Source organism: Vidua chalybeata, chromosome 5 (genome assembly GCF_026979565.1).
Source record: "Vidua chalybeata isolate OUT-0048 chromosome 5, bVidCha1 merged haplotype, whole genome shotgun sequence".
Taxonomy (NCBI): domain Eukaryota; kingdom Metazoa; phylum Chordata; class Aves; order Passeriformes; family Viduidae; genus Vidua; species Vidua chalybeata.
In genome coordinates, this window is record NC_071534.1 from 71,412,480 (window position 1) to 71,439,118 (window position 26,639).

Sequence of the window (26,639 nt, forward strand, 5' to 3'; positions counted from 1 at the left end):
ACATGCAAGGCTTTGATAAATAATTAAGGGAAGCTTCTCAAACTCCAGAGTATAATAAGCCTGACCTCATACAGTCACTTCTGTGGTTACAAGTGGGTAAATACAGAGTCAGCCAGGACATCTCCGTGTTGTTATTTTTATGGAAATATTCACAGGAGAAAAAGGAGGGATTTTTTTTTTTTAAACACTGCCAGACTGAATGGATAAAGACTAACCCCCCCCCTTATTTTCTTTTTTTTTTTTTTTTCATCACTCTCTCCTTTTCTCAACTCTGAAAGGAACTTTGTATCTTTATAACCTTTTATCCTTCACTGACATTTGCATTAAATTCACCAAACAGCTCCAAAGTTGCTTAGAGAAGACTGAGAAATTAACAAGTCAATTCTGTATGCTTTATATCCCCAGGAAACGGGAAGAATCTACAAGAAAACAGTGGAATCTGTGCTGAGGTGCTGAAGAAAAGGTCTTACCCACAGCAGAACTTTCAGCAGCCACCTGTAGGGTAGAAACAGAAGAAAAAAAATTCTTTATTGCAATTACAGCAGGAACTGGGAACACTGGAGGGTTCCTGGAACCAAGAGTCCTGCTGGGGTGAGATAACAGATGTTCCTCCAGCTGTGCAGAAACCACCCAAAACTTCATTCTGAAACTGCCTTGATGAACACATAAAATGATTATTCCTTAATTGCTGGCCCCCAGCTCTTCTGAGAATTTTTAAACAGGAGAAAATTCTCATTGTGAAGCAAAAAAAAAATTTGAAACTGCTGCTTGCTTGCCAGGATGGGACATAAATATTTCAAATAAAGACGTAGCCTCTCCCTAAGTCATTTTTTTATGCAGAGGTTCAGGTTTTCTGTGGAGATCTCTCTCTGGGAAGCAGAAAATTTGGTAGTGGTGGTGTGAATAATACAGGGTAAGTTTGTACCATCCTCCACCACACAGACATTCAGGTAAGAAGTTGGGTTTCTAATCTCAGTGAAAATAACAGGCACTGAAGTGTCTCAGTGAAAATAACAGGCACTGAAAAACACAATTTAAATATAAAAATATTTAAATAAATATAAAATACAGAAAAAATGCACATTGGGTATGCACTGGTTTTTTTTTTTCCCCCAGCATATTGTGGGGGGAAAAAAAGGTTTGAGCCAAATACCAAGGAGCTTTCTATGTTTTTTAGTAATTCATTCAATTTCCCCTTGAGTGGAGATGGGTAGGAGTGAGGGCTGAGTTTGGGGGATGTTTTTGTCCTTAAAAAAATAATAAAAAAGAAACATTTAAATTAAGACACAGGAAGAAAAAGCTTAAATAAAGAGGTGTCCTTTAAAAGTTGGTTTATTTTGAACAAAAGCAAATTTTAAAAGGTTTTTAAAAGGCTTAATGGCATTTCCATGAACAAGGCCTTGGACAAACCCCATGAAAGAAACATTCCCAGGTTAATTAATTATTTAAGCAATTAGCACAAATCCTGCCATAACAAACACTTGTTTATTTAGGGCTTCCCTGCCCTATGTGAACACACGATGCTTTGACAAATGCCACCCTCATGCAACGCAGCTTTACCCAAGTGTAGTGTTCATTATTTCATTTAAGTATTAAGTTATTAAATTGATAGAAAGTTCACAGCTCAATTTCCTGTTCATTCTGAAAGTTACAGACCACAGAATCCACTCTTTTCCTCGTAAATTGTTCACCAAAGCACCTTCCCTCCCCACCCTAAGACCTGGCACAGACATTCCCCCAAACAACCAAAAATCCGTGTAAAACTTGGTTTTGTTTTTTTGTTTTTTTTTTTTTTTTTGTTTTTTTTTTACGTGGTATTTGTCGTCTCCTCAGGGCTGGAAGGGCTGGAGAGGATGTGGAATCACAATGACACTCAGGGAGGAGATAAAAGGGATCTCCCAGCTCCGCACCTGGAAACACTGCACGGCACAGGGGCGCTTCAATAAAGGTGAGCGAGGGTGGAGGAGAGAGAGGGGCAGAGGTGACGGGCGGCTGTCCAGGGGACACGCAGGACCTGTCCCTGGTGGCACCAGGACTCTGAGCTGGGCCGTGTCACCCCAGCAGCAGCAGCAGTGCCAGCCCAGGGACAACACGGGAATGCTGTCTCCATCCCGAGCTGTGTTCCTGCTATCCCGGGCCGGCAGGGTGGTGTTGGGAGCACGTCAGCAGCCAGCCAGAACCGAACAGAGCCAGACAAACCGAGGCACAGCCGGGAGGGGTGGAATTCCCAGCTGGGAATCCCTACACCAAGCCTACATGGAGACACACCTGGGCTCTGAGCTCGCTCCGCAACCGATGCTTTATGGTCTCCAAGAAGTCACAGGATGACCTCCAAAAAGAGGTGTCTGCTGGGCACGGAGAGACTCGGTCTCTTTGGAAAGTTTAGGGTTTGATTTTTTTTTTTTCCCAGCTGTGCTTTAAAACCCCCCAAGATCCACCCCAGCCCGCGGCACCGCCGGCCCTCAGGGAGGCGGGAGCGGGGGCAGGCGGAGGCGCGGCTGTCACTGGCAGTGCAGCAGCTCTTCCCAGCGAATGGGCTGCGAAAACACCTCCCGCTCCAGCCAGAGCTCGTAGGAGTAGTGGAAGTCCTCGGGCAGCTCCAGGCGCTGGCCCAGCACGCTCTGCAGGCAGTTGTCCACCGGGGCGAACTCCGAGTCCTGCGGCTTGTCGTACCTGCGGCTGTTGAAGGCTTCGATGTTGGCCCTCAGCGTGCACTCCTCGGCCTGGAAATCCCACGGCCTGGCGTCGATGTCTGCAGTGAAGGAGGAACAACACCCACGTATCGTGGGAAACACCGCTCTGACAAGGTCTGAGCAAAAGAAAGGCTGAAGGTTCCATGTGAATTAACCAGTCACTCCTAATTGTTATTATTCCTAACCAAATCCCATTATGTGTGCATTTTCATTTAAGATAACCCATAAAAATGTAATTATTCCTGCATTAAGGACTCTGTAGTTACCCAGCCCCTGCTTTTTTCTCAAAGACTGCACCGCTTTTACTGAAAATCTCCGCTGACCACTGATGCAGGGATCAAGATTTAAAACATTTAAAACCTGGTGAGCTTATAATGAGCTCCTAACCCCAAATATTTTAAAATTTGGGCAAAAGTATGAGTGATACTGAAAAGCTGCAATAACCATGACATTACGTCATATTATATAAACTTATAAATATGAAAAGAATCCCAGTATTTTCAAAGCTGGCTTTCACGAGCTCTAAGTCTGACGGTGCAGAACGGTGCCATAAAACTCCTGGGAGAAATCCCCAACAGTGACAACGATTTTAGAGGTTTTAGGCCAAAGCAAGCGAGGCTCCCACAAAGCCAGAGGCAGAGGGACGAGGCCGGGCAGGACTCACCGTTGCCGTAGGCCCAGTCGTCGTTCATGCGGTGCCGCACCTTCTGGTAGATGGCAGACATGGTCTTCATGTTGCTCTTCCTCCACTGGCGCCCCAGGTACTTGGTCTGGATTTTCAGCAGCTTGAGCACGTAGAGCTGCATCATGGCCTGCTTCACCTTCAGAGCCCGCTTCAGGATCGGGGCTGATTTAAACACCACCAGCATCTGCCAGGAAACCAACACCCATGAATGCAAGAGGGCTCGGGGAGCCACACAGACGCTGCCTGGGCTGATTTGGGCACCAACACCTGGGCCTCGTACACCACAAACCCTCAGCAGGGAGAACAGGAGCGTTCAACACAACCAACACTCTCTGCACGGGGCTTGAGGGTCACAGAAATAATGTTATTTGCAGGAGAAAAAGTATTTCTGCATTTAAGGCTCAGTCTGTGAAAGGAAAAAGGGAAGATGATGAAGAGCAGAAGCTCCAGGACTTCCACAAGAAACCCTGAGCGCAAGGCCAGGCTGAACCCGCTGTGTAGAGCCAGGGACGTGCTCCAGGTGAAACGCTGGAGGGTCTCAGGGGGAGGGGACACCCCTTTACCATTGTCCTCGAGTGTTTCCACTTGGTCAGCTTGTTGAGGATCCTCAGCAAGTTAATGCAGGAGAACAAATTCCTCCAGCAGAACTGGTTGTTGTCTCCAGCTTCCTGCAAGGGGAGAAGCGCAGCCCTGACCACAGCGTTCATCAGCACCGCCACAGAGATGTCCTTAGGCAGAAATCTTAATTTTTATTGTCTGCACAAGCAGCAGAGTTTCCTCCTCACTTGGGTTATCATCAGCAGATTCTGGGGAACACCATTCTGAAACGCTTCAATTTTAATCTGCTTTTAATTTAGAGTAAGAGCTAATAATGGGATAAATCACATTACCCCATCACGGGAAATATATTTTGGGGTAGATTTGTATTCTTTGTTTACGGCACGGGAGAAAATTTCAGCCTGGTGATCACCACTGCTTTTGGTAACTATATAAATTAATTCACGCTTAGAGCACACATTACAGACCAGCAAAAGGAAATCACAAATCAACACAGGATGACAAATAGCAACATTTGTATCAAGAGGACGAGACCTTTCTGTAACAAAAATCCCCTCCAGCTTAAGTGCTGCTGAGACATTGTTTTAAATATTAGGTAACTGTAAACACCCCCAGCTCTGGCTTGTGGAAATAGTGCCTGTGGCACTTTGAGTGGTAATTCCACCACTGCAGTAACTTGTTCCATGTTTGAACAACTCCAAGCACAGGAGAAATGTCCCACAGAAATCCTGTTTGGGGATTAGTACAAAACAAGGGCTGCTGAATCTATAAACCACTCACAGCCAGCTACAGCCTTCTTAACTTGGGGCAAAACCTCAACCCATTCCAGGATCTGGGCACCCTCAGGAGGAGTTTGAAAGCAGATTTACCCAAGAAAATACCATCAGCACAACCCCTTTGCTTTTAAAGGCAAGTGCCAAACAGAATCAAAGAATCACTGAGGTTGGAAAAGACCTCCAAGGCCACCAAGTCCAAGCTGTGCCTGATTCCCACCTTGTCCCCAGCCCAGAGCCCTGAGTGTCATGTCCAGGCCTTCCTTGGACACCTCCAGGGATGGGGACTCCAAACCTCTCTGGGCAGCCCCTTCCAATGTCCGAGAGGCAGCCAGAGGTGGGATGTCACCAGAATGTCACCAAGATGTCACTGAGGTGCTCGTGGACGCTGTCTGATACTTTGGGGGTCCCAAACTGCACTGCCTCTGCAGTGCCACATCATGCCCAGGCCTAACCTGCACCCTATACACCAAGTAATTTTCCCAAAGATCCCAGTGGAATAAGCCAACATCCATTTTTTAGGCTGATGGATTTGATTGTCACCAGTCTCTACAGACTTGAATCTCTACAGATTCAAGGAGGGAGAGTCTTTCCATCAGATTTATGGGAGGAAGGAACAGGCTACACAGACTTTAATACCCCTGCTAAGGGGTGGGTTAAGCCCTTTGCAGACCCCTCTGGAGTGACAGGAAAGGGGAGATGGGGACTGGCCAGGATTTGAAGAGCCTTTCCCATGAAGGGTGGGTGAATCCCCCACCACCTCAGCCACTCCTGATTTACACCGGGTGGGGACAGCAGTTACCCCACGAGCCCCTCCTTGGGAGACAGCAGTGCTGGACTCATCCTGGCTCTCCTTGGGATAACCAAACACGCATCACTGTGCTCAACCCACTGAGAGCAGAATCATCTGTTACATCCTCTAAGAAATGTGTTACACTGAAATATATTACTCATCAGAGTGGTAAAAAAAAAAGCCAAAACAACGTATGAGGTGTTGGCTGAAGAAATACAAATACGCGCACAAACATCCCCCTCAAGTACCAGGGTGTGTCTAATTCCTATTAAATCCTTACTTCCATGGGTATCCTCCCAAAGACAAACCCTCGTGGTAAAATTCAAGTTGGTTTCTGCATATTTTCTATTTAAATTGCTCTCCCTTGACGATAACATCCATGTCTGCATGGAGGGAAGTGAAACGTGCTGTCTTTGAATGTGACAGCTCTCAAATTGTCAAGACCCTACTGGGAATATTTTCCCTAAAAAAGTTCAGTTTCCTCCTACAGCCTTAAGGCTGATAGTGAAGATTACACAAGCCATGAAACCCTCAGTGAAGTGTCACTAGATGTCCCCATCGCTCCAGAATACGATGGAGTCTGGCAGGGCTGGATGAGGACACCCAGCGTTCAGCAGCCCGTGGATCTGGGGAAAATCTTCCTCTCTGGCGATTTTGACCTTTACACACCTAAGGAAAACAACGCAGGCCCCAGACTGCAGCAGCACCATGAGATCATCCCTGCCTGGACTGGATTTGCTCAGGATCCTTTTTAATGATTTAGGGTCTCCATTCCCTGTCCATTATTTCCTGCTAACCCCAAAGCTTTCCCCTGTGCTGTCCGAGTCCAACCTCCCTCTGCATTTGAATTATTGTAGTTATGAACTTGCCAGCGTTATTGTCCCATCTGCAGTCTGTGTATTTGCCCAGCCCATCCTGCTGGCCAGTCTCTGGAATACTTAAGGCTCCTCTCCACATGGAATTTGGTTCATTCCTTAAACATAAAACAGGAGTGCTCAGAGCAACTGAAACCTGGGAGGCAACAGCCTCTGGGTAAATTCTCTTTCAAAGCAGAAGAGTCTTGTCTTGACAGAACAAGAGGAAACAGCTTCAGACTGTGCCAGGGGAGGCTCAGGTTGGACATCAGGAAGAATTCCTTATGGAAAGGGGGGTCAGGCCTTGGCAGGGGCTGCCCAGGGAGGTTTGGGGCTCCCATCCCTGGAGGTGCCCAAGGAATTCCTGGATGTGGCACTCAGAGCCCTGAGCTGGGGACAAGGTGGTGTTTGATAAAGGATTGGAGTTGGACTTGATGATCCTGGAGGTCTTTTCCAACCACAGCGATCTTGGAGTTCTGTGATTCTATTCTGTCAGAGGGAAAACCCTAAACCTAACTATTTTTATGGGGTGCCCAACACCAGCAGTGTCTCTTCCCCACTTCCCTACAGCTGACAGTGACTCAGAATAGTGACAGGAGGGATTTTCAAGCCTGGAGGGGAAAAAAAAAGTCCAATTTTGGAAAGGTTGGCGGTTACAGAGAAAGAAGACAGAGAGTAGAAAACCCAAGTCCTTCCTTATGCTGTCACACAGAACAATCCTGGCCACAAAACCCCTCTCTGTGCTGCTTACCAGACTTTCTGCTGTGAGCTCGGGCAAGTCACAGACTGTGCAATGCGGATAATCCAGGACGGAGATGCTGCAGGAAACGGGAAAGAAGGGGCTCGTTAGCAACCAATTAACAATGAGAGGAATTTTTAAGGTGATCTATATGATCATGTCCAGGAATCTGTAACAATTTTCCTGCTCTGTGACTGGAAATGCAACAAGAGATTTGGGTGGGGAACAATCCCATCTCCAGCACATGAAGCGGCCGTGCTGACGGGCCTCCCTCCGGCACAGACAGCATCCAAACAGGATCCCAGCCTCAGCACTGCCTCAGCCCTCAGCTTAATGGAGCACGTCGATGCCTCCTGGCTCCAAAGCTCCATCCTGAGTGCATTAATAAGGACTCAAAGGACTTGGATCCATTAAGACAGGACAGATGAGTTATTCATATGCATATTTAAAAAGGGGGAAAAAAAGTAAACAAAATAGATCTGAGGTTCACAGGGAGGCATCTGGTTGGCAGCAAGAAAATTCATGGTGAGCAAGTATTTAGAGTATCACGTTTTTCAAAGGCCTCCAGGCCTGTGGAATTTGTAAAAGTAGTCAATTTGTAAAAATAGTCTCAGAACTGGAATTTACACCTCCCTGGCTCAGAGCATCCAGCTGCACATCCCACCTCACTCACTTACAGGTGCGTATCCTGCCTGTGAAACCTCCATCCCAGAGCAGAGGAGGGAGCTGAGTGCTCCTGGGATATGTTTCCTCCTCACTTAAAGCACAGGACCAAAAGTGGAAATATTTACAGCAGGAGGATCAACATATGACTTCCTGTATTTCTATGCATGCCTCCTCGCACAGACACAACCATACCGTGCAGGAGACAGACCAGCCTACACACGCAGCTGAAGAGCAACAAAAAGAGCATCAAAAAGGAAGAAAAAGGATCTTTTTATCATTCCAACATCCCTGTGGAGCTCCTCTCCAAACAGAGGAATCCTGCCCTGGTGAGCTGTGAAAGACCTGTGCTGTCTCAGGACTTTGACCCATGGTGGTCCAGCCAGTGCCTTGCTCAAAATGGGGCTGGTGCCTCTCTCAGATCAGCAGTAAAAGGCAGTGACAGCTACGGAAAACCTGAAGGAGTCAGGAAAAATGAGTTACAGCTATAAAAAGTGGGAAAGACCTGGAAGGCCTTGACGAAGCTGCGTCCCAGAGATGCTCGGTGGCACTGGATGGCTCCCCAGGAGTTCATGTGAAGATGAAAATTACTTTATTTTAAAGATGAAGCCTATTTTATTTTAGTACTATTTCAGCAGCCCAATCAGAGATTGGAAACCCAGCATCCAGTCATCCTCATCATGCCAAAGGGATTTGCTCCCTCCACGTATTTCTGTAGTGGACAGGACACCCCAAAACCTTGTGAGGACACCTGGACCCCCCCCCAGGCTCCCCAAGCACGAAGCCTTCCTGCCCCATCACCTCTCTGTCCCCCACCAGTGGCTGTACCTGTTTTTGGCAGTGATGTAAGACATGATGTTCTGGTTGAAGAATTTCAGGATCAGAGGGATGCAGTTGGCAAACACCAGGTGTTGGGACACGTACTCAAACTGGGGGAGAGAAGGGAAAGGGGTCAGCGTTAGCTGGGACAGCTGGGAGCACCACCTGGGAATGGAAACCTCTTTCCAGCCAAAAGCAAAGCACTTGGCATGGTTTGCCCCAGACACCTCACAGACCATTTTGTCCCTGAAGTTTGCTGTGTAAGGTTTGTGTCATGCACAGCAGCTGGGAAATTCCATTTGCCATAGAGAGGACATGCACACTTCACGGCAGCGCTTTAGGAATAGCTGCACCTCATGGCTTTTCAAAATTAAATCTGGCAAAACAGTGTGTGGGAAAGAGGGAAGGAGTCGTAGCTATTACATGAGAAAATACAATAAATCCTATTGCTCTCACACACTTATCCCAGTTCCCTCAGAAATTTTGACTGAAATAATATCTCTATTTTCCTACTTGCTTTTAATTCCTCTCTGCCTCAAAGCATTAAATGGTCTTCAATGTCCCTTCCAACACAAACCACTCTACAGTTCAATAATGCAACAAATCTCTCCCGCCCTCTAAAGCTACAAACTGCAGCAAAACCCAATCCTACCCCATCCTGCCCTTCCCATGCCTCTCCATCCAGATCTCCAATTTGAGAGGGAAGGAACAGTTTGTTCTCATCTCAGCCTGGTGCCAGCTGTCAGCATTGGCACACCACAGATGACACAACACCACAGATGACACAGACTGGGATGTGCTGGTGAGTAATCAACCCTTCCAACCCAAACCATTCCGTGGTTCACTGATTCCTTCATTTCAGACCTGCTGGAGTTCTCATGGTGCTCCCTGAGACCACCTTTGTCACCGAAAGAACAAAATCACCCAGATCAGACACAAAGAAAAGCAGAATCAGGGGGGGATGAAACCCTGCAGCTTTCTCCAGGCTCAGCAGCAGGCTGCAATGGCCCTCCTGCCTGGGGGAAAGAAAGGAGAGGAGCTGCTTTGAAGTGAGAAAAATTAATGAAGGCATGTGGGGGGGGGGGGAGCAGAACAAATGTAGGATTGTAAAAATGTGGGAGTTGGTTTCATTTTATCCAATCCAATACGTGGATTTATATTTATCCTCAGTTAAATATCAGTGGGTTTTGTAACGCAGAGGGATTTGTAGCGTGCTGAAAGCTTTAACAGAAAAAAATTAGAAAACATTAATTGTTTGACTTGCAGAACGAGTGGAGAACTGGGCCACAGCTCATATTAGTGCTTGGGTTTTTTTAACCAAAGAAAGCCCTGAAGTGGGTGCAGTTTGATTGCTGCCATGCGGATGGAACAAAAATCATATTGGGAACAAAAATCAGATGGCAACTATGACCCAGATCTCCTGCCTCTGTTGAAACTGGAGCCCCAAGAACCCGATCCTGCCAAAACCAGATTAGGAGACCTCGTGAGGCCACTATTTCTGGGCACTGGAGATGACAGAGCAAAAGAGAGTCTTGCCTAATCCCCTTCCTCTTCCCCCTTCTGTCAGGGAGGCTCGTGCTATTTCCTAAATTTAACCTGAATGGATATTCCCAGAAGTCTAAAAGCTCCTGCCACAAGAGTAGAAATGATGCTGTCAAAGCACAACGGGGTTATCCCAGCCTGAGCGACCCTGTACAAATCCCGGAGCTATGGAAATCTGATTACAAGCTCCTCATGGAAACTCTTCCTGGAAGTCTTCCAGGAGAGGGTTTATCAGGACCTTCAAGCCCAGCTGGGCAATGGCCATCCTCTAGGAAGTGGGCTTCCTCTAGGCCCACCTGGTAGATGTGGTTCAGCTTGAAGTGCTTGAGGAGCAGCAGCAGCAGCGCCGAGATGCTCTTCACGATGATCTCCTTGTGTCTGTTCACGTCGATGCCCAGCTTCATGCTCTGCAGGACGGTGATGCTGGGGTGGAGGGAAAACAGCACCGTGGCTGTGGCAGCAGGGAGCCCAAGGGACTGCGGAGTTCTCGTTCATCTGGATGAGCTCTACGAAACCAAGCGCCTTCACTCCCCCCGGGACTCCCATTTCCACCCATCCTACCTGGTGATGCCAAAACGCGTTCAAAAAGGAGTGAAAAAAAAGTGGATCGCCCTCCACCAGGAATCCTGGCAGAGCGGTAGGGAGGACACCTCCTATATGCTGACAAATCTTTATGATTTGGGTCAGTTAGCAGGATTTTATCATTTGTGCCACTTAGATTGGAGTGGCTGCACTCAAATCATCGCAGCATCGCTTCCTTGGCTTTCACAGCTCTGCCCTGGTGCCAACTGTAATTTACACCTACCCAAACAGATATCCCAAATATGGAGCCCCCCAAACCTATTGGTTCTACTGCTTGGTCCAAGACTTGGTGGCAAGGCTGGGATGGCTGGTGGCCACCTGGTGAGAGACTTACGGCATCTCTTCAGGCAACACGTCTGCCAGGATGTTGATGGAGTCAGTCTTGGCCTTGGAGGTGGGTGCAGCAGCCAGGAGGATCTTCAGCAAAGCGATCTGCAGGAGAGGGCAGGTGTGGGGGGATGGTCCAGGAAAGGGAGTTCCTTCCTTCTCCTTCACTTGCCAAAACTGGACAACTCCAAGCCAACTCTACAGGGTTTCACCAGGCCACACTCAACCTCTGACAGACAGGACAAGTTTGGGGAACTCAGCAGCTCTGTTTGATCCTTAACCTAAGGCATCACATGGGCCTGAGCTCTGGTAGGGTGGGTAAAACAGCACAAGGAACACCTGGAGTTTAAATGCACTTAAATCTCTGTCTCTCCCTACAGAGCCCATGTTATCCAACCAACATCTCAGAATCCTCTGAATCCCTCCTCTTGGACTGTACTTTCCTCCCAACTCTGCTCAGGATTCCCACCAAAATCTCACCATCCAGGTCCTGAACACTCTCCTGTGCTGAGCTCTGCAGCTCCTGGACTGGCACCATTCCCTACTCCAAAGCTCTTCCTTCCTTTTAAGGAAGGGGGGCTTACCATGTACTGGGGGAGATTGTACAACATTGCTCGATACAAGACCTCACAAGGGGTTTCTTGGACTTCCTCTTCCCCCTAGGGCAGAGAAACATTAAAAACAAGGGAAAATGAAGTAAAAATAAGCACGGATTTACGTGACACCTTGGAAACTTCTCATCTTCTCTCTGGTGGTGGGATGAAGCAACTTCCTTCTTACCAGAGACATGGGGCACTTCTCCAGCTCCTCCTCGTTCTTGATCTGGACATCCGAGATGGAAACGTACTTGTGCTGGCAAAACACAGACAGAGGCAGAGCAGTGTCACAGCTGAAGGAGGAAACACGGCCAGTGATGGTCACAGCAATATCCCAGTGAGCTGTGCAGGTCACAGCAGAGCCACAGGGAACTCATCCCTGTGTGGGACATCCCTCTGTCCCTGAAGCCTCTCACACCTCCTGCCTTTGGTTACTTCCACCCGCTCCTTCTAGGAGCTCTCTGTAAGGATTTAGAGGGACAATCACCTCCAAAAGACAACCCAGTCCTTGTATAGGGTCAGATGGCCTCTGGAGGGGTCTCATTCCCTGTGGAGCACTGCAGGAGCCGAGGCTGGCCATGCTTCCCTCTGGGAACAGCACCAGTTTGGGAATGCATGTCCAAACCCAGCTCTGAAAGTCTGCCACCTCCAAAACACATGGCAGACACTAGGAAACAGGAATGCTACACCTTGGATAAAGGGAAAGTAAAAATGCTGGAGAGGCTACTTGAGGACTCAGTTTTTAATTTTTCGCCTTGATTCCTGCAAGAAGCTCCAAAAGCTCTTCCTGTGGCACCCAACTTCTTACTCCCTGCAGTAACAGTGTTTCAGGGAGGTTGGCCAGGAGGATCCACGTGGTGGATATCCCATGGGAGCCACCATCTCACCTGCTTCAGGGTCTTCACACTTTCATGGATCGGCCGTGGGAGCCCTATCAGGGTTTCGGTGTCCCTGGGGAAGAGGAAGGAGGGTCAGTACTGGGAAGGACATCCATATTCAAACATTTCCATGTCATAACAGGTAAAAGAGGGAGCCTGGAGCCTGCTGAATGCATCCCAGATGGGTCAGGAATTGGGAGAGGTGCTGGCCTGAGCTGCTGCCTTCCCAGCTCCTCATCATGCTTGCACAAGAGGAGAGACATCGGGGTGAGGAACTGGGGTAAAAACAAATTAAATCAGAATTTGGGTGAAATCAGATGACATCAGAAATAAAGTGGAGCCAGTCTGAGCCCAGCACTGCACGTAAAAATGAATGTACCCTGCTGGGGCTGTCCCAGGATGACTCTGACCCGCAGCTTGATTTATTCACAAACTGGGTAATTTGCTGTGGATACCAAACTGTCTCAGCTGCCTTTCACATCAAACCAGTTCTTGGCTTGGGCCAGCGGTCACTTATTCCGGGCTAGGTCTGATTTTTAATAGAAAGAGGTCCCTGGGGACCAGTGTCTCCAGGAACATGTTTTTCTAGCACTGCTTTCATTGCTGCAGCTCTGGCAAACCCAGCACTGCCTCATCCTGAGCAAGTCTCGAGCAGGGAAAACCTTTGCGCACACCTCCCACCACTTAACCCCCACTGATGGAAGCTACAGGGCAGATTTCATGGATGAAACACTCACTGTCCCAGCGTGAATCCAATGAATTTGTTCCTGCTTGCTTCCAGGAAATGCTCGATGTCTTTCTGTCTGATGGAGCAGCGGAGAGACAAAAACAAGGAAAAGGTTGGAAAGCAGCCACATACAAGATCACAACCTCAGACTGATTTCTAGAGATCTCAACAGCAGTGGGCAAAAGCCACCTTTGCCCTCAGTGAACCACCAACGTGAACCCAAACCATTTGTATTTGCTGTGCAACTCCATGGGAACGTGTGAGTAGACGGAGAGGAGTTTTCTGCAACCAGCACCTTTGTATCCACCTCCTGTGCTCCTCACACGCATCTCCAAGGAGCATCTGCTCACTCTGAGAGAACAAATGTCATCTCCACGGTCTGTCAGAGCACACGCTGCTCCGACAGCAAGCTGACATCTTGTCCACCTTGGGCATCTTTCATGGGAACTGCTCGGCAGCTCTGCACTACAAGCAGGACATGAGCTGTGAGCCAAGGCTCTCCTGGGCAGAAAGGAATCCAGCTGGATTTCCAGCCAGCAGCCAAGGAAAGCAGCAGCCACTTGATTTCAAAGCTGAGAGTGTTAAGTGACGTGGAGCACCACAGCACCACCATGGAGATCCATGTGGGAAACCAATTCCTGCTGTGTTTCTGCTAGGAATGCTCTGGACAGACAGACTTAACCCTGTCACTGCTCCTATCTCAAAAATATCTATTTGCTCCTGTGTTTTAAAGATACTGGATTGAATCCAGGCTTGGGATAAACAGCAAAAAAAAACTCACATGGATCAGAGGGAAAGGGGCAGAGGTTTTCATCCTCTTTTCCTAACATTCCCTCATTTCATGTGTGGATAGCTGCCTTAGGAAGGAAAGGCACCAACTCCTTTATCCTTAGATGTTTTTCTCTGCCACTAAAAAAAGGCTTCACCTGGCAACACAGGGGTCCTACTCACCCAACAAGGTGTCATTAACCAGCTCCTAAGATGATTAATCAAGGACTTTGTGCTACCAAGATCCACTGGGACCTGGTTGGGAAAGCTGACCCTGCTCCCACAGCGCCCCAGCACAGCCTCCTTCCCAGTACAACCTGGGATATCCAAAATTGGATCACCGCTTATTGGGCAATAAGTTGGTTTGGCCATTTATTGGCTTGGGCTGGGTTTAGCTGAGCTCTTCCCCAGGCTTTACACACCAAACCTAGAAAGGACCAAGCCTGACAAAAAGAGAAGCGGAGTCACTTCAGTTCAACTTGCCAGAGGCCAAACCAACTTCCCAATGCTTCCCAAAAAACTTCAATGAACTCCAGGACAGGCAGGGCTGGGGAGGATGGCGGTGGCACCAGGTGGCTTTACCTGACTTTGGGGGCCCAGGGGAGCCCCTTGGGGAAGGACACCCTCTCGATGGGCAGGCGCTGAGCTGGCATCGCAGGGATGATCGCGTCCCGCTCCATCAGGTCCAGCTCCCCCTCGATCCCGCTGTCCACGTCGTCATTCTCCTCTTCATCAACCCCTCCTTCGTCGTTCTTGAAGGGATCTCTCTCGTTGTAGATATCCAAACTGTCTTGCTTCATCAGGGGCTGCAGCAGAAGGAGAAGGAAAAATTCAACTCACTTCAAGGGTTTTATTTCCCTCTCAGGTGCTGGCACCAGATATCTCCATCCTGAAAGGATCAAGCTCTCAGATGTTCCTCAGGTAAGGATTTTCCTCCTAGCTGTTGCCATCAAAACCTGCACAAGGATAATTCCTTCTGTACCTCTAACCTTGCTGCTCTAGGAGGTGTGACCCCATTTTCCACCTTAAGTTTTGGGGCTTCCATCTGACAGCTCTTCCTTAGCAAAAGGCATTTCCATCCTCAGAACACAACACAGCAACTCCAAGAGAAGAGCTAAAAAAAGAACTTGCTGTGAGCAGTTTGTCCCTGGTGCTTATCAGCCCTTTGCCATAAGGTCAGGATGTCCTCTGGCTTCCTCTGGATCAAACACCCCATGGGGCTGATCTGTTGCACTTGAAATTGGTGGATGAAAAACTGGACAGGCTCTGACCATGTGTACTGAGAGCCCAAAATCCCCCCCAGCCCTGGGCTGGTTCCCCAGCATGGGCAGCAGGGGAGAGGGAGATCCTGCCCCTGTGCTCAGGTGAGACCCCACCTGCAGAGCTGCCCCAGCCTTGGGGACACAGCAGTAGCACCTGGAGAGAGCCCAGAGGAGGCCCTAGAGCTGCTCCAGGGCTGGAGCCCCTCTGGAGCCAGGCTGGGAGAGCTGGGGGGGCCCACCTGGAGAGGAGAAGGATCCAGGGAGAGCTCAGAGCCCCTGGCAGGGCCTAAAGGGGCTCCAGGAGAGCTGCAGAGGGACTGGGGACAAGGCCTGCAGGGACAGGACACAGGGAATGGCTCCCACTGCCAGAGGGCAGCGATGGATGGGATCTTGGGAATTAGGAATTCCTGCCTGGGAGGGCAGGGAGGGGCTGTGCTGGAATTGCCAGAGCAGCTGTGGCTGTCCCTGGATCCCTGGCAGTGCCCAAGGCCAGCTTGGCTGGAGCTGTGAGAAACCTGATCTAATGGAAGGTGTCATTTGGAACTGGATGCTCCTTAAGGTCCCTTCCAACCCAAAACAATTCCGTGAGCCTAAAACTGGAAAACACCGGAGCACTCGGGTGGGGGCGGGGAAGGGAACCATAACCACGAGCACTCCCGGCTCGTCCCGCCGGTGCCTGCTGGAAACCCATCCCGGCCCGGGACGACGCTCCCGCTCTCACCCTGCGGCTGCGGTGGCCCCGCTTCTGCTGCTGCTGCTGCTGCTGCTGCTGCTGCTGCTGCTCCACGAGCTCGATGGCGTAGGTGGGCGGGGAGGCCGCACGCATCCCCCGCACCACCTGGATGCTGTCCTCGGGCAGGGGCGGCAGCCCCAGCTCCTCCCGCCGCCGCACCTTCATGGCCTGCAGCGCCTCGAACCCGCCCAGCGTGAACTGGGGACAGAGAGGGAGGGGAGAGCACGGAACCCACCCGGACAGCTCCCAGCTGGGGGTCATCAACGGGGAGAGCCGAGATGAAGGCGCCACAGCACTCGTTTGTTCTCCAGAGTCCTCCCCCACCCCACGCCCTCAGCCCACCCTCATCCCAGAAGGAACTGGTTCCTTGTGTCAGCTCCCGGTGCCGTCCAAAATAACCCCATCACGATTGGTTTGAATGGTGGGGAACATCCAGGCTGCAGCAGCACTGTCCCAGAATAAAAGTTTCTGGAGCAAGGAAGGGTTTGCACTCACCAGGAGCACCTTCCAGAGCAGGAGCAGGACCTTCTTCATGGGGAAGTGTGGAGCGTGGCCACTGCAGAACTTGGTCACCATCGTGAAGAGCAGCAGAGCAAACGGCTCCTCAGTGTGCACAGGGAAACCTGTGGAGAAGGGACCAGGACTGAGATCAGAGCCTATCCCCTGTCCCTGAGCTCTCCCCACTGGTCCAGCACAACAAAGGGACCTCAGTAGGGCACAATGAACTTTGGGGCTCACTCAGCTCCATCCTGAAGGTCTCCCGGCAGGTTTTCCACTCGGGGGGATCCGTCTCCTGCTCCACACGGATGTTCTCCACCATCAGGTACATGACACTGAGCAGGACCCTGCCAGGACAGCACGGCAGGCAGGTGTGAGGCCACTGTGTCCCCAGAGGTTGTCCCACACCCCTCCCAGTGCTGAGGGGCTACCTGAGCTCCGTGCTGTCGGCCAGGGAGATGGCCGGCTTCCGCAGGGCACTGCTGCAGGCCTGGCTGTTCCTGCAGGAGAGGGACGAGCTCAGCGCCAGCCCCCTCATCCTCACCCCAGCCAACGTCTGCAGCGCTGGGAATGCCACACCAGGGCACGTGACATGCCTGTGGCACCTCCCAAGGAGGAGGAGGAGGATGGGGAGAAAGACAATGAAGAGGAGGGTGAGGAGGATTGAAGAAGAGTGTGAGGACGATGGGGTGAAAGAAGATGAAAAGGAGGAGGACGAGGAGAAAAGGGTGAGGAAGATAGGGAGAAGGAAGATGAGATGGATGAGGAAAAAGATTAAGAGGATGAGAAGATTAAGAGAAAAAGGGTGAGGAGGATGAGGAGAAAGAAGATGAAAAGAAGGAAGGTGAGAAGATGAGGAGAAAGTGGAGGTAGAAGAGAAAGAGGAGGATGGAAGAAGAAGGTGAGGAAAGTGGGGAGGAAGAAGTTGAAGAGGAGGAGAGTAAATTGAATGGAAGAAAAGAAGGAGAGAAAGCAGATCAGAGAATCACAGAATCATTTTGGTTGGGAAAGACCCCCAAGGTCATAGAGTCCAAGAAGCAGAGGTGTGAGAAGAAAGAATGAAGAAGAGGACAAGGAGGGAGAGGTGGGTGAGGGCAGCACAGTCCTCTCACTCAATCTCCATGTTGAGAAGCTCCAGGAAGGCAGAGAAGGTTCCCAGCTGGTACAGGAGGAAGCTGTTGTGCCGAGACCAGTGCAGGACATCACCTTCATTATCACAGTCCCCAAAGACACCTGGAGAGGCCCCAAACAGAAACACCGGTGAGGGAGGATCTGCCTTTGAACCCCTGGAGTCCACAGGACCACCCCAGGCAGGAGCTTCACATGGCACAACCCCAAGAAAGGCTTCTCCCAAAACCCCATGGCAGTGGATCCGTGGCCACATCCGGCCACGGGGGACATGTCCTTACCCTGTGCCAGGTACAGGATGGCCCGTGCTACTCTGAGCCTCTTGTCCCTGTTGACCACCTCCAGCCCATCCAGCAGGTGCATGACGTAGGCCTTCTGCTGAGCCCTGTCCAGCTCCAGCCACCTCCTGTCCGGCACTGGAAAAGGGACACGGCCTCCAGCCGGGTGCTTCCCTGGGGGTCCCGCTCTTGCCCCAGGCAAGGGGTGCTGAGCCCAGAGCTGGTACCTTGAGTGTGAAAATCCTCCTCGAAGCATCTCCTGTTGTGGCTCAGCTCAGGCTCCTCGGTGTAGCTGTACAGCTCTGGTGGATACAGGGATCAGCAGGGACATGGAGGGGCTTCGCCCTCCTTCTTGTTCCCAAATTCCTTGGGAAGCGTGCCTGTGCACCCAGGCAGACACGGGACAGAAATCTAAACTGGTCTCTGAGCTCTCCTGCAGCTCCAAGGGTACCTTGTGGCCACCCAATGCCACCAAATTCATCCCCGTGTTCTGGCTGGGCTGTTCCCAGCTCCTGCTCCGGCTGCATTTGCAATTTCATTGGGGTTTTTGAGGGGACATTTTAAGTCTCACTTAAGAGTTTGGGAATGAAGGGAATGCAGGAACACCCAGGCAGGACCTGCACTGATTCCCCACCCAGCAGCTCAGACGTTTTGGGTCCTGCAAATAGGGGCTGGACTTGGAGGGACACGATGTTGCACCTGCTCTTTTGTAATTCCTGCCCCTTCCCACAGAATTCCTGCCTGTTCCTATAGGATTCCTACCTGTTCCCACAGAATCCCTACAGTGCTGAGGTGCTGAGCAGCACCACGGAGGACTGAAGTGATCCTGCAGGGAAGGAGGAAGGATCCCTTGCAGAGGAAACGTGTTTTTGCCAGGCCAGCTCGTGCAGCTGAGATACGCCGAGCTAAATATAACCCCATTTTCTCCGGACACGCTCGGGACCGGGGGGGTTACGGAGCAGAAGCAGCTGGAGCCGCCACACAGCAGGAACGCAGAGGGGACAAGGACAGAGCCGCCTGATAAAGGGTGACACCTCCCGCCTGGGCTCTGTCACCGGACACTCCGCCCTCCTGCCAGCCCCGGCGTTGTGCCCCGGGTAATGGGGAGCGCGGGGTAATCCCCGTGTCCCCACGCGTCCCTTCTGCGTCCCCAGGCTGTGAGTGGCTCTCTAATAATAAACATCACTTGCTCAGTTACTGCAGGGACGGCACCACTCAATATCCATCCCCCATCCCGGCGGGATTTGCATTTTCCCTGCCTGCCGGGCACCTATAAATAACAATGCAGCACCCAAAACCTGCCTCACCTGCCAGCTCAGCGCCGTGGCCGTCGGCATCCCCGTACTCAAATTCCAGGTTGGGACAATCCACGGAGCCCTGCGGAGAGCGGGATGGGGTTAGGAGGGGGCTGGCACATCCCTGGGGATATTTTGGGATGCGGGATGGCTGCCAGCGCTCGCAGCCTTTGCGCCAAAGCTGCTCCAGCCGCCGGAGCAGCGACTCGCAGGGATGGATCTCCCGGGCTGGAGCGGGGAGTCCGTGCGCGGCCGCTTAAAACACAGCGGAAATGTGGAAGGCGTGTGTAAAAGCAGCATTTCTCAAATCCCAGGGAAAGCAAAGGCACGACACAAAATGCGGGTGAATATTTGATGCATTTCAGAGCCCTGCACGCCCTAAAAACAAACCCCGGGGCTGGTTCAAAGCAAAAGCCCGCGGGAGGATGCTGCGGATCCCTGGGCTCCGTCCTCAGCACCGCAGATCTGACAGCTCTCGGGGCCGGGCTTTGCCTTTCTGATCTCCCCCTCCTCCCCTGCGGATGAGGAACTGGAGCATGAAACTTCGCCGGAGGATTCCGGCGGGGCAGCGAGCAGGCAGCCGCAGCCAGACGACCCAAGGCCGGCACCGCGCCGCCCTGCCCCGGGTAAGGGAACACATGAATGGGTAATCAACGAAAATTAACATAATTCCCCATTCCGAGTCCCAGCATCCCTCCTCGGCAGCCGGGCTGGAACTGATGCGCATCGTGGCGATTAATATTGAAGACCCAGGAGGATGCGCGGCTCCGGGATGAGCTCCACTTGCCCAGAAACGCTGGTTCCTCACCCAATTTCTGCAGCCCAGCCGGCGGGGCGGCTCGGGCAGCTAAAGCTGGTGAGGAATTCGGCGAAGCGCGTGCAGCCCTAATCCGCTTTGAGAGACCGAGCCAGGGGAGCAAAGCAAACCCCAAATTCACGAGCTGAGGGCACGACTTGGACGCCGTTCCCGGGGACCCTTTTGGGGTTAGGGAGCTCCAAAGGTGGCTTTACGGTGGCCGGGGACATCAGACCCCAGTGGGATCCTGGTGACCCGATCCCGGTCCCGCTTCCCCAGCCGGGCACTCACGAAGCCGCTCGGGCGCAGCTGGGGCAGAGCAGCCCGGCGGGGTTTGGTGTTTCCCCCGCGCCTCGGGGTTATTGGGGCAGGAGGGGACAGCGGCACCCGGACCTTGGTGAGGGGCAAGGGGGAGCCTGCAGAGTGTGGGGGGAGCCCAGGGCCCAGATGGGTCCCCAAAACCCTGCTGCCGGCTCTGGGCGTGGGGCTGGGAGGTGCCAGTGCTGGGGCTGAGCCAGCACCCCAAAACTCTGCCAGCTGGGTCTGGGAGTGGAGCGGCGAGGTGGCAGTGCCGCGGAGCGCCCCTGGGGACTCCCCGCTCCGGGCTGGGCACCGCAGGACGCTGAAGCCACCCCCGCAGGACCCCTAAAGCGTCCAGCTGGGGCCAGGGAGCACCCCCAGTCCTGGATAAGGCTCCTTCCGCAGGAACCCCACCCCCGGAGCAGGGACCCCCCTAGGCCATAGCAGGTCCCGGCGGAGCCCGGGGGGTGCCGGCACCGAGCTCCGCGCTCTTACCTCGGACTCCTTGCGCTGGCCCCTGAAGAGCTCCCGGCCCTTGGGCTGTGGCTGAGGTTGTGGCTGGGGTTGTGGTTGTGGCTGTGGCTGTGGCTGTCCCGGGCGGGCCCTGCCCGGGCCCGGGGCTCCGGTGCCTCCCGCCGCCTCCATCCCGCGGCCGCCGCCAGCACGTGGGGGCCGGGCCCCGCCACGCCCCGCCACGCCTATTGGTCCGCCGGGATCAGGGGCGTGGCAAAAGGACACACCCCCGCCTCGCCATTGGTCCGGAGCGGGATGGGGCGGGGCCCGGGGTAACGGTGGAGGGAGCCGGGGAGAAGCCGGGGGTCCCTCGGGATCGGGGACGGGCTTGGGGGGACAGGGGGTGTCCCTGGGGCGGTGGGAGCAGGGAGCGCTGCGGAAGGGGTTTACAGGATGTCCCTGGACTGCTGGGAGGATGGAATGCTGGGAAGGAGGATTCCTTGGGGTGCTGGGAGGGGACAGAGTGCTGCGATGGGGGGATTTTGGGGTGCCCCTGGAGCGCTGAACTGGGGCAGCAGGGCGGGAGCCGGTGGTGTCAGAGCTGCCCATGGGGTGACGGGGGGGTGGCCATGGAAGGGCCGGGGGGCACCTGCGGGGCTGCAGCTGCCCCAGCACAGGCAGGGCCGAAGGTCCCCGTCCCCGAGGCACCCCCAGGAGCAGCCGGCCAGTCGGGCTGCCCGAACCCCGCCGTCCCCATTTTGGTCCCAGGCAGCTCGCGGAGCCCTGGAGCAGGATTTCCATTCCCACACCCAGTAAGGGGCGGGGGGGGGCGGTTGTTTTTGGGGTGACTGTGCAGGTTTGTGGCCGGGTGCCCGATCTCGGTGCCCCCATGTCCCACATCCCTCCACAGCCTCTGGAAAGCTGGGTTTGGGTCGGGATTTCCCGTGGCTGCCGCGGCAGCGTGTGCGGCTCTGCAGCGGGGCCCGACAGGGCGGGAGCAGAGCAGATAACGGGATTGTTCCAGAGGAGATAACGGCACCGGGATCGTTCCCACCGCTTCCCAAGGACACGCCAGCCCAGGAGCCCAAACAGCTCCGGCTGCCCCAAGGACGCGGCCCCGGAGCCGCTCCCCCAGCTGGAATTGTCTGGAAACAGCAGGAGCTCAAGGCTCTGGCTTTGGGGACAACCCCTCCCATCCCAGCACCATCCCTGATCCCTCCTTGTCCCCCTCCACCCCGCCTGACCCCAAGGACGCTCGGGAGACGCTGAGTTTTCCAATGTTTTATTTGAGTTTTGAGATTACAGAGTCTTTATTGCTGATCTAATACAATCACTCAGACATTAATATTTAAAACATCCTTCTGAAATGTTACGGTTGCGACGTTTTCGTTTCCTCACTGCTGATGATGAGTTTTGTCTTATTATCTCTAAAGTTCAGAACAGAATTAATTTCCTTTATGCGATTTTGCTGGTGTTACCTAAAATCTCCTTTTTCCTAAGTCTTGAAAAATGTGTTACATTAAAAAAAAAAAAAAAAAGAAAGAAACCAAACCCCATTACACGTTTAATTTAGAGATGATCATAGGATATGATTCCAGGTTGATTAGGACAAAAGCCAAGCAAGCCAAAAAGCTTTTACAGGAGAAGCAGAACATGGAGAAGAGCTTTAAAAATCGAGGTGGGAAAAGCCAGTTGGGATTTTAGTATTAATATATATATATATTTTTTTTTTTTGTCCCTTCCTACCTACCTGGAAGATCAAAGGGGTTAGAATGGGGCACGAGGGGATCCGGGGCTGTGCAGAGCAGGCACAGGGCGGGAGGCGGCTCTGGGGATGAGAGGGGTCGGGATGAAAGGGGCTTTTCCAGGGGGAAGTGGCTGTGCTTGGGTTGGGATGGGATTCCCATCCTTCCCAAAGCTGCTCTGCCCCAGTGACCCCACGGCCACGTCTCACCTGGGCCAGGAGCAGCTCCCACGTTCCCAGGAAACAGCAGGGGCTGACGCAGACCAGGATCCAGCCTGGGGAGAAAGACCTGGGTGTGATGTTTCAAATAGCTCAGGGGATTCTTCCCAAAAAACCTCAGGATCCGGGTAAAATGAACGAGCAGAGATCGTTTCAAGTCTGTGGTTAGCGGTCAGTCTGGAAGCTTCTCAAAGCCTGAAGGTCTCCTCAAGGCCTTTGCAAAGCCCTGACGCCTTCCCAAGGCCTCTTCAAGGTTTCCTCAAGCTCTTCTCAAGGTTTTCCTTCCTGACTTTGAGAGATTTCAAAGAGAAACTTGGAATAAGCCAGCACATGGGAACGTTTGCTCTGGAGATGAGCGACTTGTGGCCAACCTGACTCCAAATCTCCTGAGAGCCGTGGGAAGGACTTGAGGCCGTAATTCCTCCGTTTTCCCTTCCTTGTGCGTGAACGAGCTGCCACAAAAAAGTTCTCCATGATGGCAAAGAAGCCCAGGAGGACAAAACACGGATCTGCAGCCGATGAGAGACTCGTGAAGCAACAGGGAGGACAGAGGCTTCTGTGCTCACGGGGCCGGGCAGTTTTATTTCAGCAGGATCACGTTCTCCACGTCAGGGACAGAAGTGGCTCTGCTCAGACACCGGCACTTGGGAAGTCACCTTGCTAAGGGTCACGCTGTCCTGTGCTCAGGTGGGACATCCTGGGATAAAACAGGGAACTCTGGCAAATTTATTCTCCATCAGCTCTGACACGTCGAGGCGACCAAAGGGTTTTAGTGATGCTGAACTCTCCCCTCGCACAGAATCCGTCACTCCGGCGGACGTCTCATACATTCCAAAGGGGAATTCCAGATTCATACAAATATGACCAGAAAATAAAACTCCGAACGTTTCCAATGAGGACTGAAATTCAGCTGGAGAAGGACCTGGGTCCTCCCAGCCGGGCGGCCGGCGAGCTCTGCTTGGCGTGGCAAGAGCCGCCGGGCGTGTGAGCAGCATCGGTGGGCGAGGCCCTTCCAGCAGCGCGGGCCCCGCCGGGAACACGACTTTGGTTGATCCAGAGAGGTTGGCACTCGGAACGACAGCAGCAGGAAAACGCCGCGGGGCTGCGGCCGGGGGAGCGGCGCCGGCTCCTCCGCGCGCTCGGGGCTCTCCCCGGGCCGGCGCTGACCCTCGGGCACGGCTCCGGGCAGTGCTAAGGCGAGGTTCCCCCGCTGGGCACGGCCCCGGGCACTTCCAGGGCACACGGAGAGGCTTCTCCATTCCCGAGGCAGCTCCGGCTGGGCGGCAGCGCCTGGAGCCCACGAGGATTTTGGCTCTGTTGTCAAACCGCCCGAGATTCCCCGGCTGCCGGGATCTGGCGCCGCCGGAGAAGCGCTGGGGTGTGGAGGAAACCAAAAGCGACTCCCAGGCCGGGTCCCGCCGTGCACGGGGGTGAGCAGGGGATAAGGGACTATTCCACGGCTCGATTCCAGCAGCTTCCTCCTCGCCTTCCCCGTCCTCCCAGCCCCGAAAAAGAACGAACCCAAAGAGAAAAACGAAAGGAACGGAAAGAAAATCCAGCGTCTCCCAGTCCCGCGGCAGGACGAACACCAGTGGCAGAGGCCACATGAACAGTATCCTAATTTAATAAATAAATAACCTAAAACACACTGTCGACTATGGCAGCAAGCCCGGCTCTAGCGTGGGAAGCTTGCGCGGTTTCATCCTGTACAGTAGTTGAGAAAGACTCGGGTGCTTGTTGCAGTTCCTGGCGATTCTCCGGGATGCGGCGGCAGGAACTCAGTATCTGGGAAAAGAAGGAAAAACGGGGGTTTGGTGAGTGGGGAAGGGATGAGAAGCTGCCCCGGCACCAGCACGGTGGATTTTGGGAGGGGGAAACGCCAAGGACAGAAATGGTTGAGGAAGGGACTCGGTCCTCGTCGCCTCCGAGGTGCCCACGGGAAGTTGGAGGGGTTGTGGCTCCCCTTCAGCGCAGGGAATTCCCCGAGACCCTCAACGATCCCAACCTCTCCAGGACAAACCTGGCTCCCAACAAGGCTGGGCTATGCCAGGCACCAAAACCAGGCACAGAGAACTGAACCAGAGGGAATTGCTCCACAGCCACGGGGAAGCACCAGGATTTTGCAAGGGAAAGAAGCTCAGGATCTGGGAAAACCCAGTAATCCCCAAACTGGGAGCGTTCTGGTGCTCTCTGCCTGCCAAGAAAATCCCTCTTCCTGCAGGAAAAGGATCTGGGCTTCACCCTCCCAAGCAGATCCACTTTTGTGCAAAGCCGTTTCATTTTCACAGTGGAAATTTGTGGCAGTGCTGGCTAAAAAATGTGGAAAGGGAAGCGATCCAGGGGCTCCTACTGAAAATTATTATTATTTTGGGGATCTGCCCAGCCTGTGCTCAGGAAGGAGCCGTGGAGCTGAGCCCGTGGGAGCAGCCCCGGGGCCGAGGCTGCTCTGTGCCACCTCATCCTTCATCAAACTTTAAAAATAAAGCTGCCACCGAGCCGGTGGCATCGCGCTGGCATCTGCCACGTCTGGGTGACAGCTGCTGCCACGCACAAAGGGCTCCTGTCCTGCCAAGCGCTCCTGTCACGGCTCCAACTGCACCATCCCCTTCCTGCTGCCTGCACCGGGAGTGAGCAGAGACACCTCGGAATCCTCTCAGGCTTTGAGTGGGGTTAAACCCCGTCCCCTCTGCCCCCACAGGCTGGCAGGGGACAGGGAGGGGACAGGTCTGGGAGGGCACTGGGAGGAGGAGAAGGCTGGGAGGGGACAGGGAGGAGCAGAGGGCTGGGAATGCACCGGGAGGGGACAGGGAGGAGAGAGGGCTGGGAGGGCACCGGGAGGGGTCAGGGCCGGAGGGCACCTGTAGTAGTTGGGTTTGAAAGGTCCGTTCTTGTTGAGCCCCAGGTACTTGGCCTGCTCGTCCGTCAGCTCCGTCAGGTGCGCGTCGAAGGTGGGCAGGTGCAGGCTGGCCACGTACTCGTCTGGGGGGAGGGCAAAGGAGGCCAGGCCTCGTCACAGCAGGGAAGGGAGCCCACAACGAGTCCCCCGGGCTGAGGCACAACCCACCTGACATCTCTGGTAGGTGTCACCTCACCCTAACAGCAAGATAAGCCTCAAAAACCACAATTCCCACCAAAAAGCCCATCCTGCAGGCAAAGCGTGCCCAGGGTGGCCGTGTGCTCAGGAGGGGGCTCTTCTGGGGGAGCTGCTGGCAGGGCTGAGGCCCCATCCCTGGCAGAGGCCCCACGGGACACCCCCTGCACTGGGAGGCACCCCCTGCTCTCCACAGGTGCGACAGGAAAGCAGCAAGAGCCCAGGGCCAGAGGGAAGGAGCTGCTGGAAGCCCCTGAGCTGGGCCCAGGGCCACCTCCCAGCTGTGACAGTGACCCAGCCTGGCCCAGTGCCACCTCCCAGCCGTTCCAGCCCAACAGCCAGGAGGAGAAGGCAGCAGGAACATTGTTACCCATTTTTTTAGGCAGCAAGTACACGTCCTGCTTGTAGCGGCCCTCGGGAGCGTTGTAGAGCTCTATCAGAGCCAGGGCCTGCGGAGAGGACACCGGGGTCAGGGGCTGCCATCCCTCAGAGCAGGGCCTGCCCCCGGCCCAGCCCGAGCCCCCCTCACCTGGGTGGTGGCTGTGATGGACAGGACGAAGGTGGGCACGGTGGAGCAGCTCAGGTTCAGCAGGCGGCCCTGGGAAGCAGAATCTGGTTGTTAACAGGGCACCCAACCCAGTTTGTAACCCCACAGGAGGGACAGGGACCGCTGGAGCGATGTGTCCCAGCTGTGTGGCACCTGCACCGAGCCCCAGGGTGTGGCTGCCCTTAGGAAGTGGAAATCTCCCTGTGGGTGATACCCTGGAGTGGGATGAATTAAAACAAGGGGGCTTTTCTTTGTCCCAGGAACCCGGGGGGGACCTTGTGGCTCTGCACAAGTCCCT

General features: G+C 53.4%; 2 protein-coding genes across 2 annotated transcripts in view; both read right to left on the reverse strand.

Annotated features, from left to right (window-relative positions):
* Nucleotides 1-1,301: 1,301 nt before the first annotated feature.
* STRIP2 (striatin interacting protein 2) lies at nt 1,302-20,944 on the reverse strand. Its single transcript, XM_053943236.1, has 21 exons — nt 20,783-20,944; nt 19,204-19,273; nt 18,124-18,198; nt 17,900-18,034; nt 17,603-17,723; nt 16,922-16,990; nt 16,731-16,837; nt 16,488-16,615; nt 15,981-16,190; nt 14,580-14,803; nt 13,240-13,305; nt 12,512-12,575; nt 11,809-11,880; nt 11,613-11,687; nt 11,036-11,133; nt 10,416-10,542; nt 8,587-8,687; nt 7,108-7,174; nt 3,942-4,046; nt 3,358-3,562; nt 1,302-2,752 (listed from the first exon to the last, which is right to left on the reverse strand). The coding sequence occupies exons 1-21, from the start codon at nt 20,930-20,932 to the stop codon at nt 2,502-2,504; spliced, it is 2,520 nt and encodes an 839-aa protein (XP_053799211.1). The 5' UTR covers nt 20,933-20,944; the 3' UTR covers nt 1,302-2,501.
* Nucleotides 20,945-22,006: 1,062 nt separating this feature from the next.
* The window catches only part of AHCYL2 (adenosylhomocysteinase like 2), a 70,638-nt gene continuing 66,005 nt past the window's right edge, over nt 22,007-26,639 (reverse strand). Inside the window, exons 14-17 of the mRNA XM_053943237.1 lie at nt 26,324-26,392; nt 26,165-26,243; nt 25,562-25,682; nt 22,007-24,488 (exon numbers count right to left, since the gene is read on the reverse strand). Of these exons, the coding sequence (XP_053799212.1) occupies nt 24,482-24,488; nt 25,562-25,682; nt 26,165-26,243; nt 26,324-26,392 (276 nt within the window). The 3' untranslated portion in view covers nt 22,007-24,481. The remainder of the gene's footprint in view (nt 24,489-25,561; nt 25,683-26,164; nt 26,244-26,323; nt 26,393-26,639) is intronic.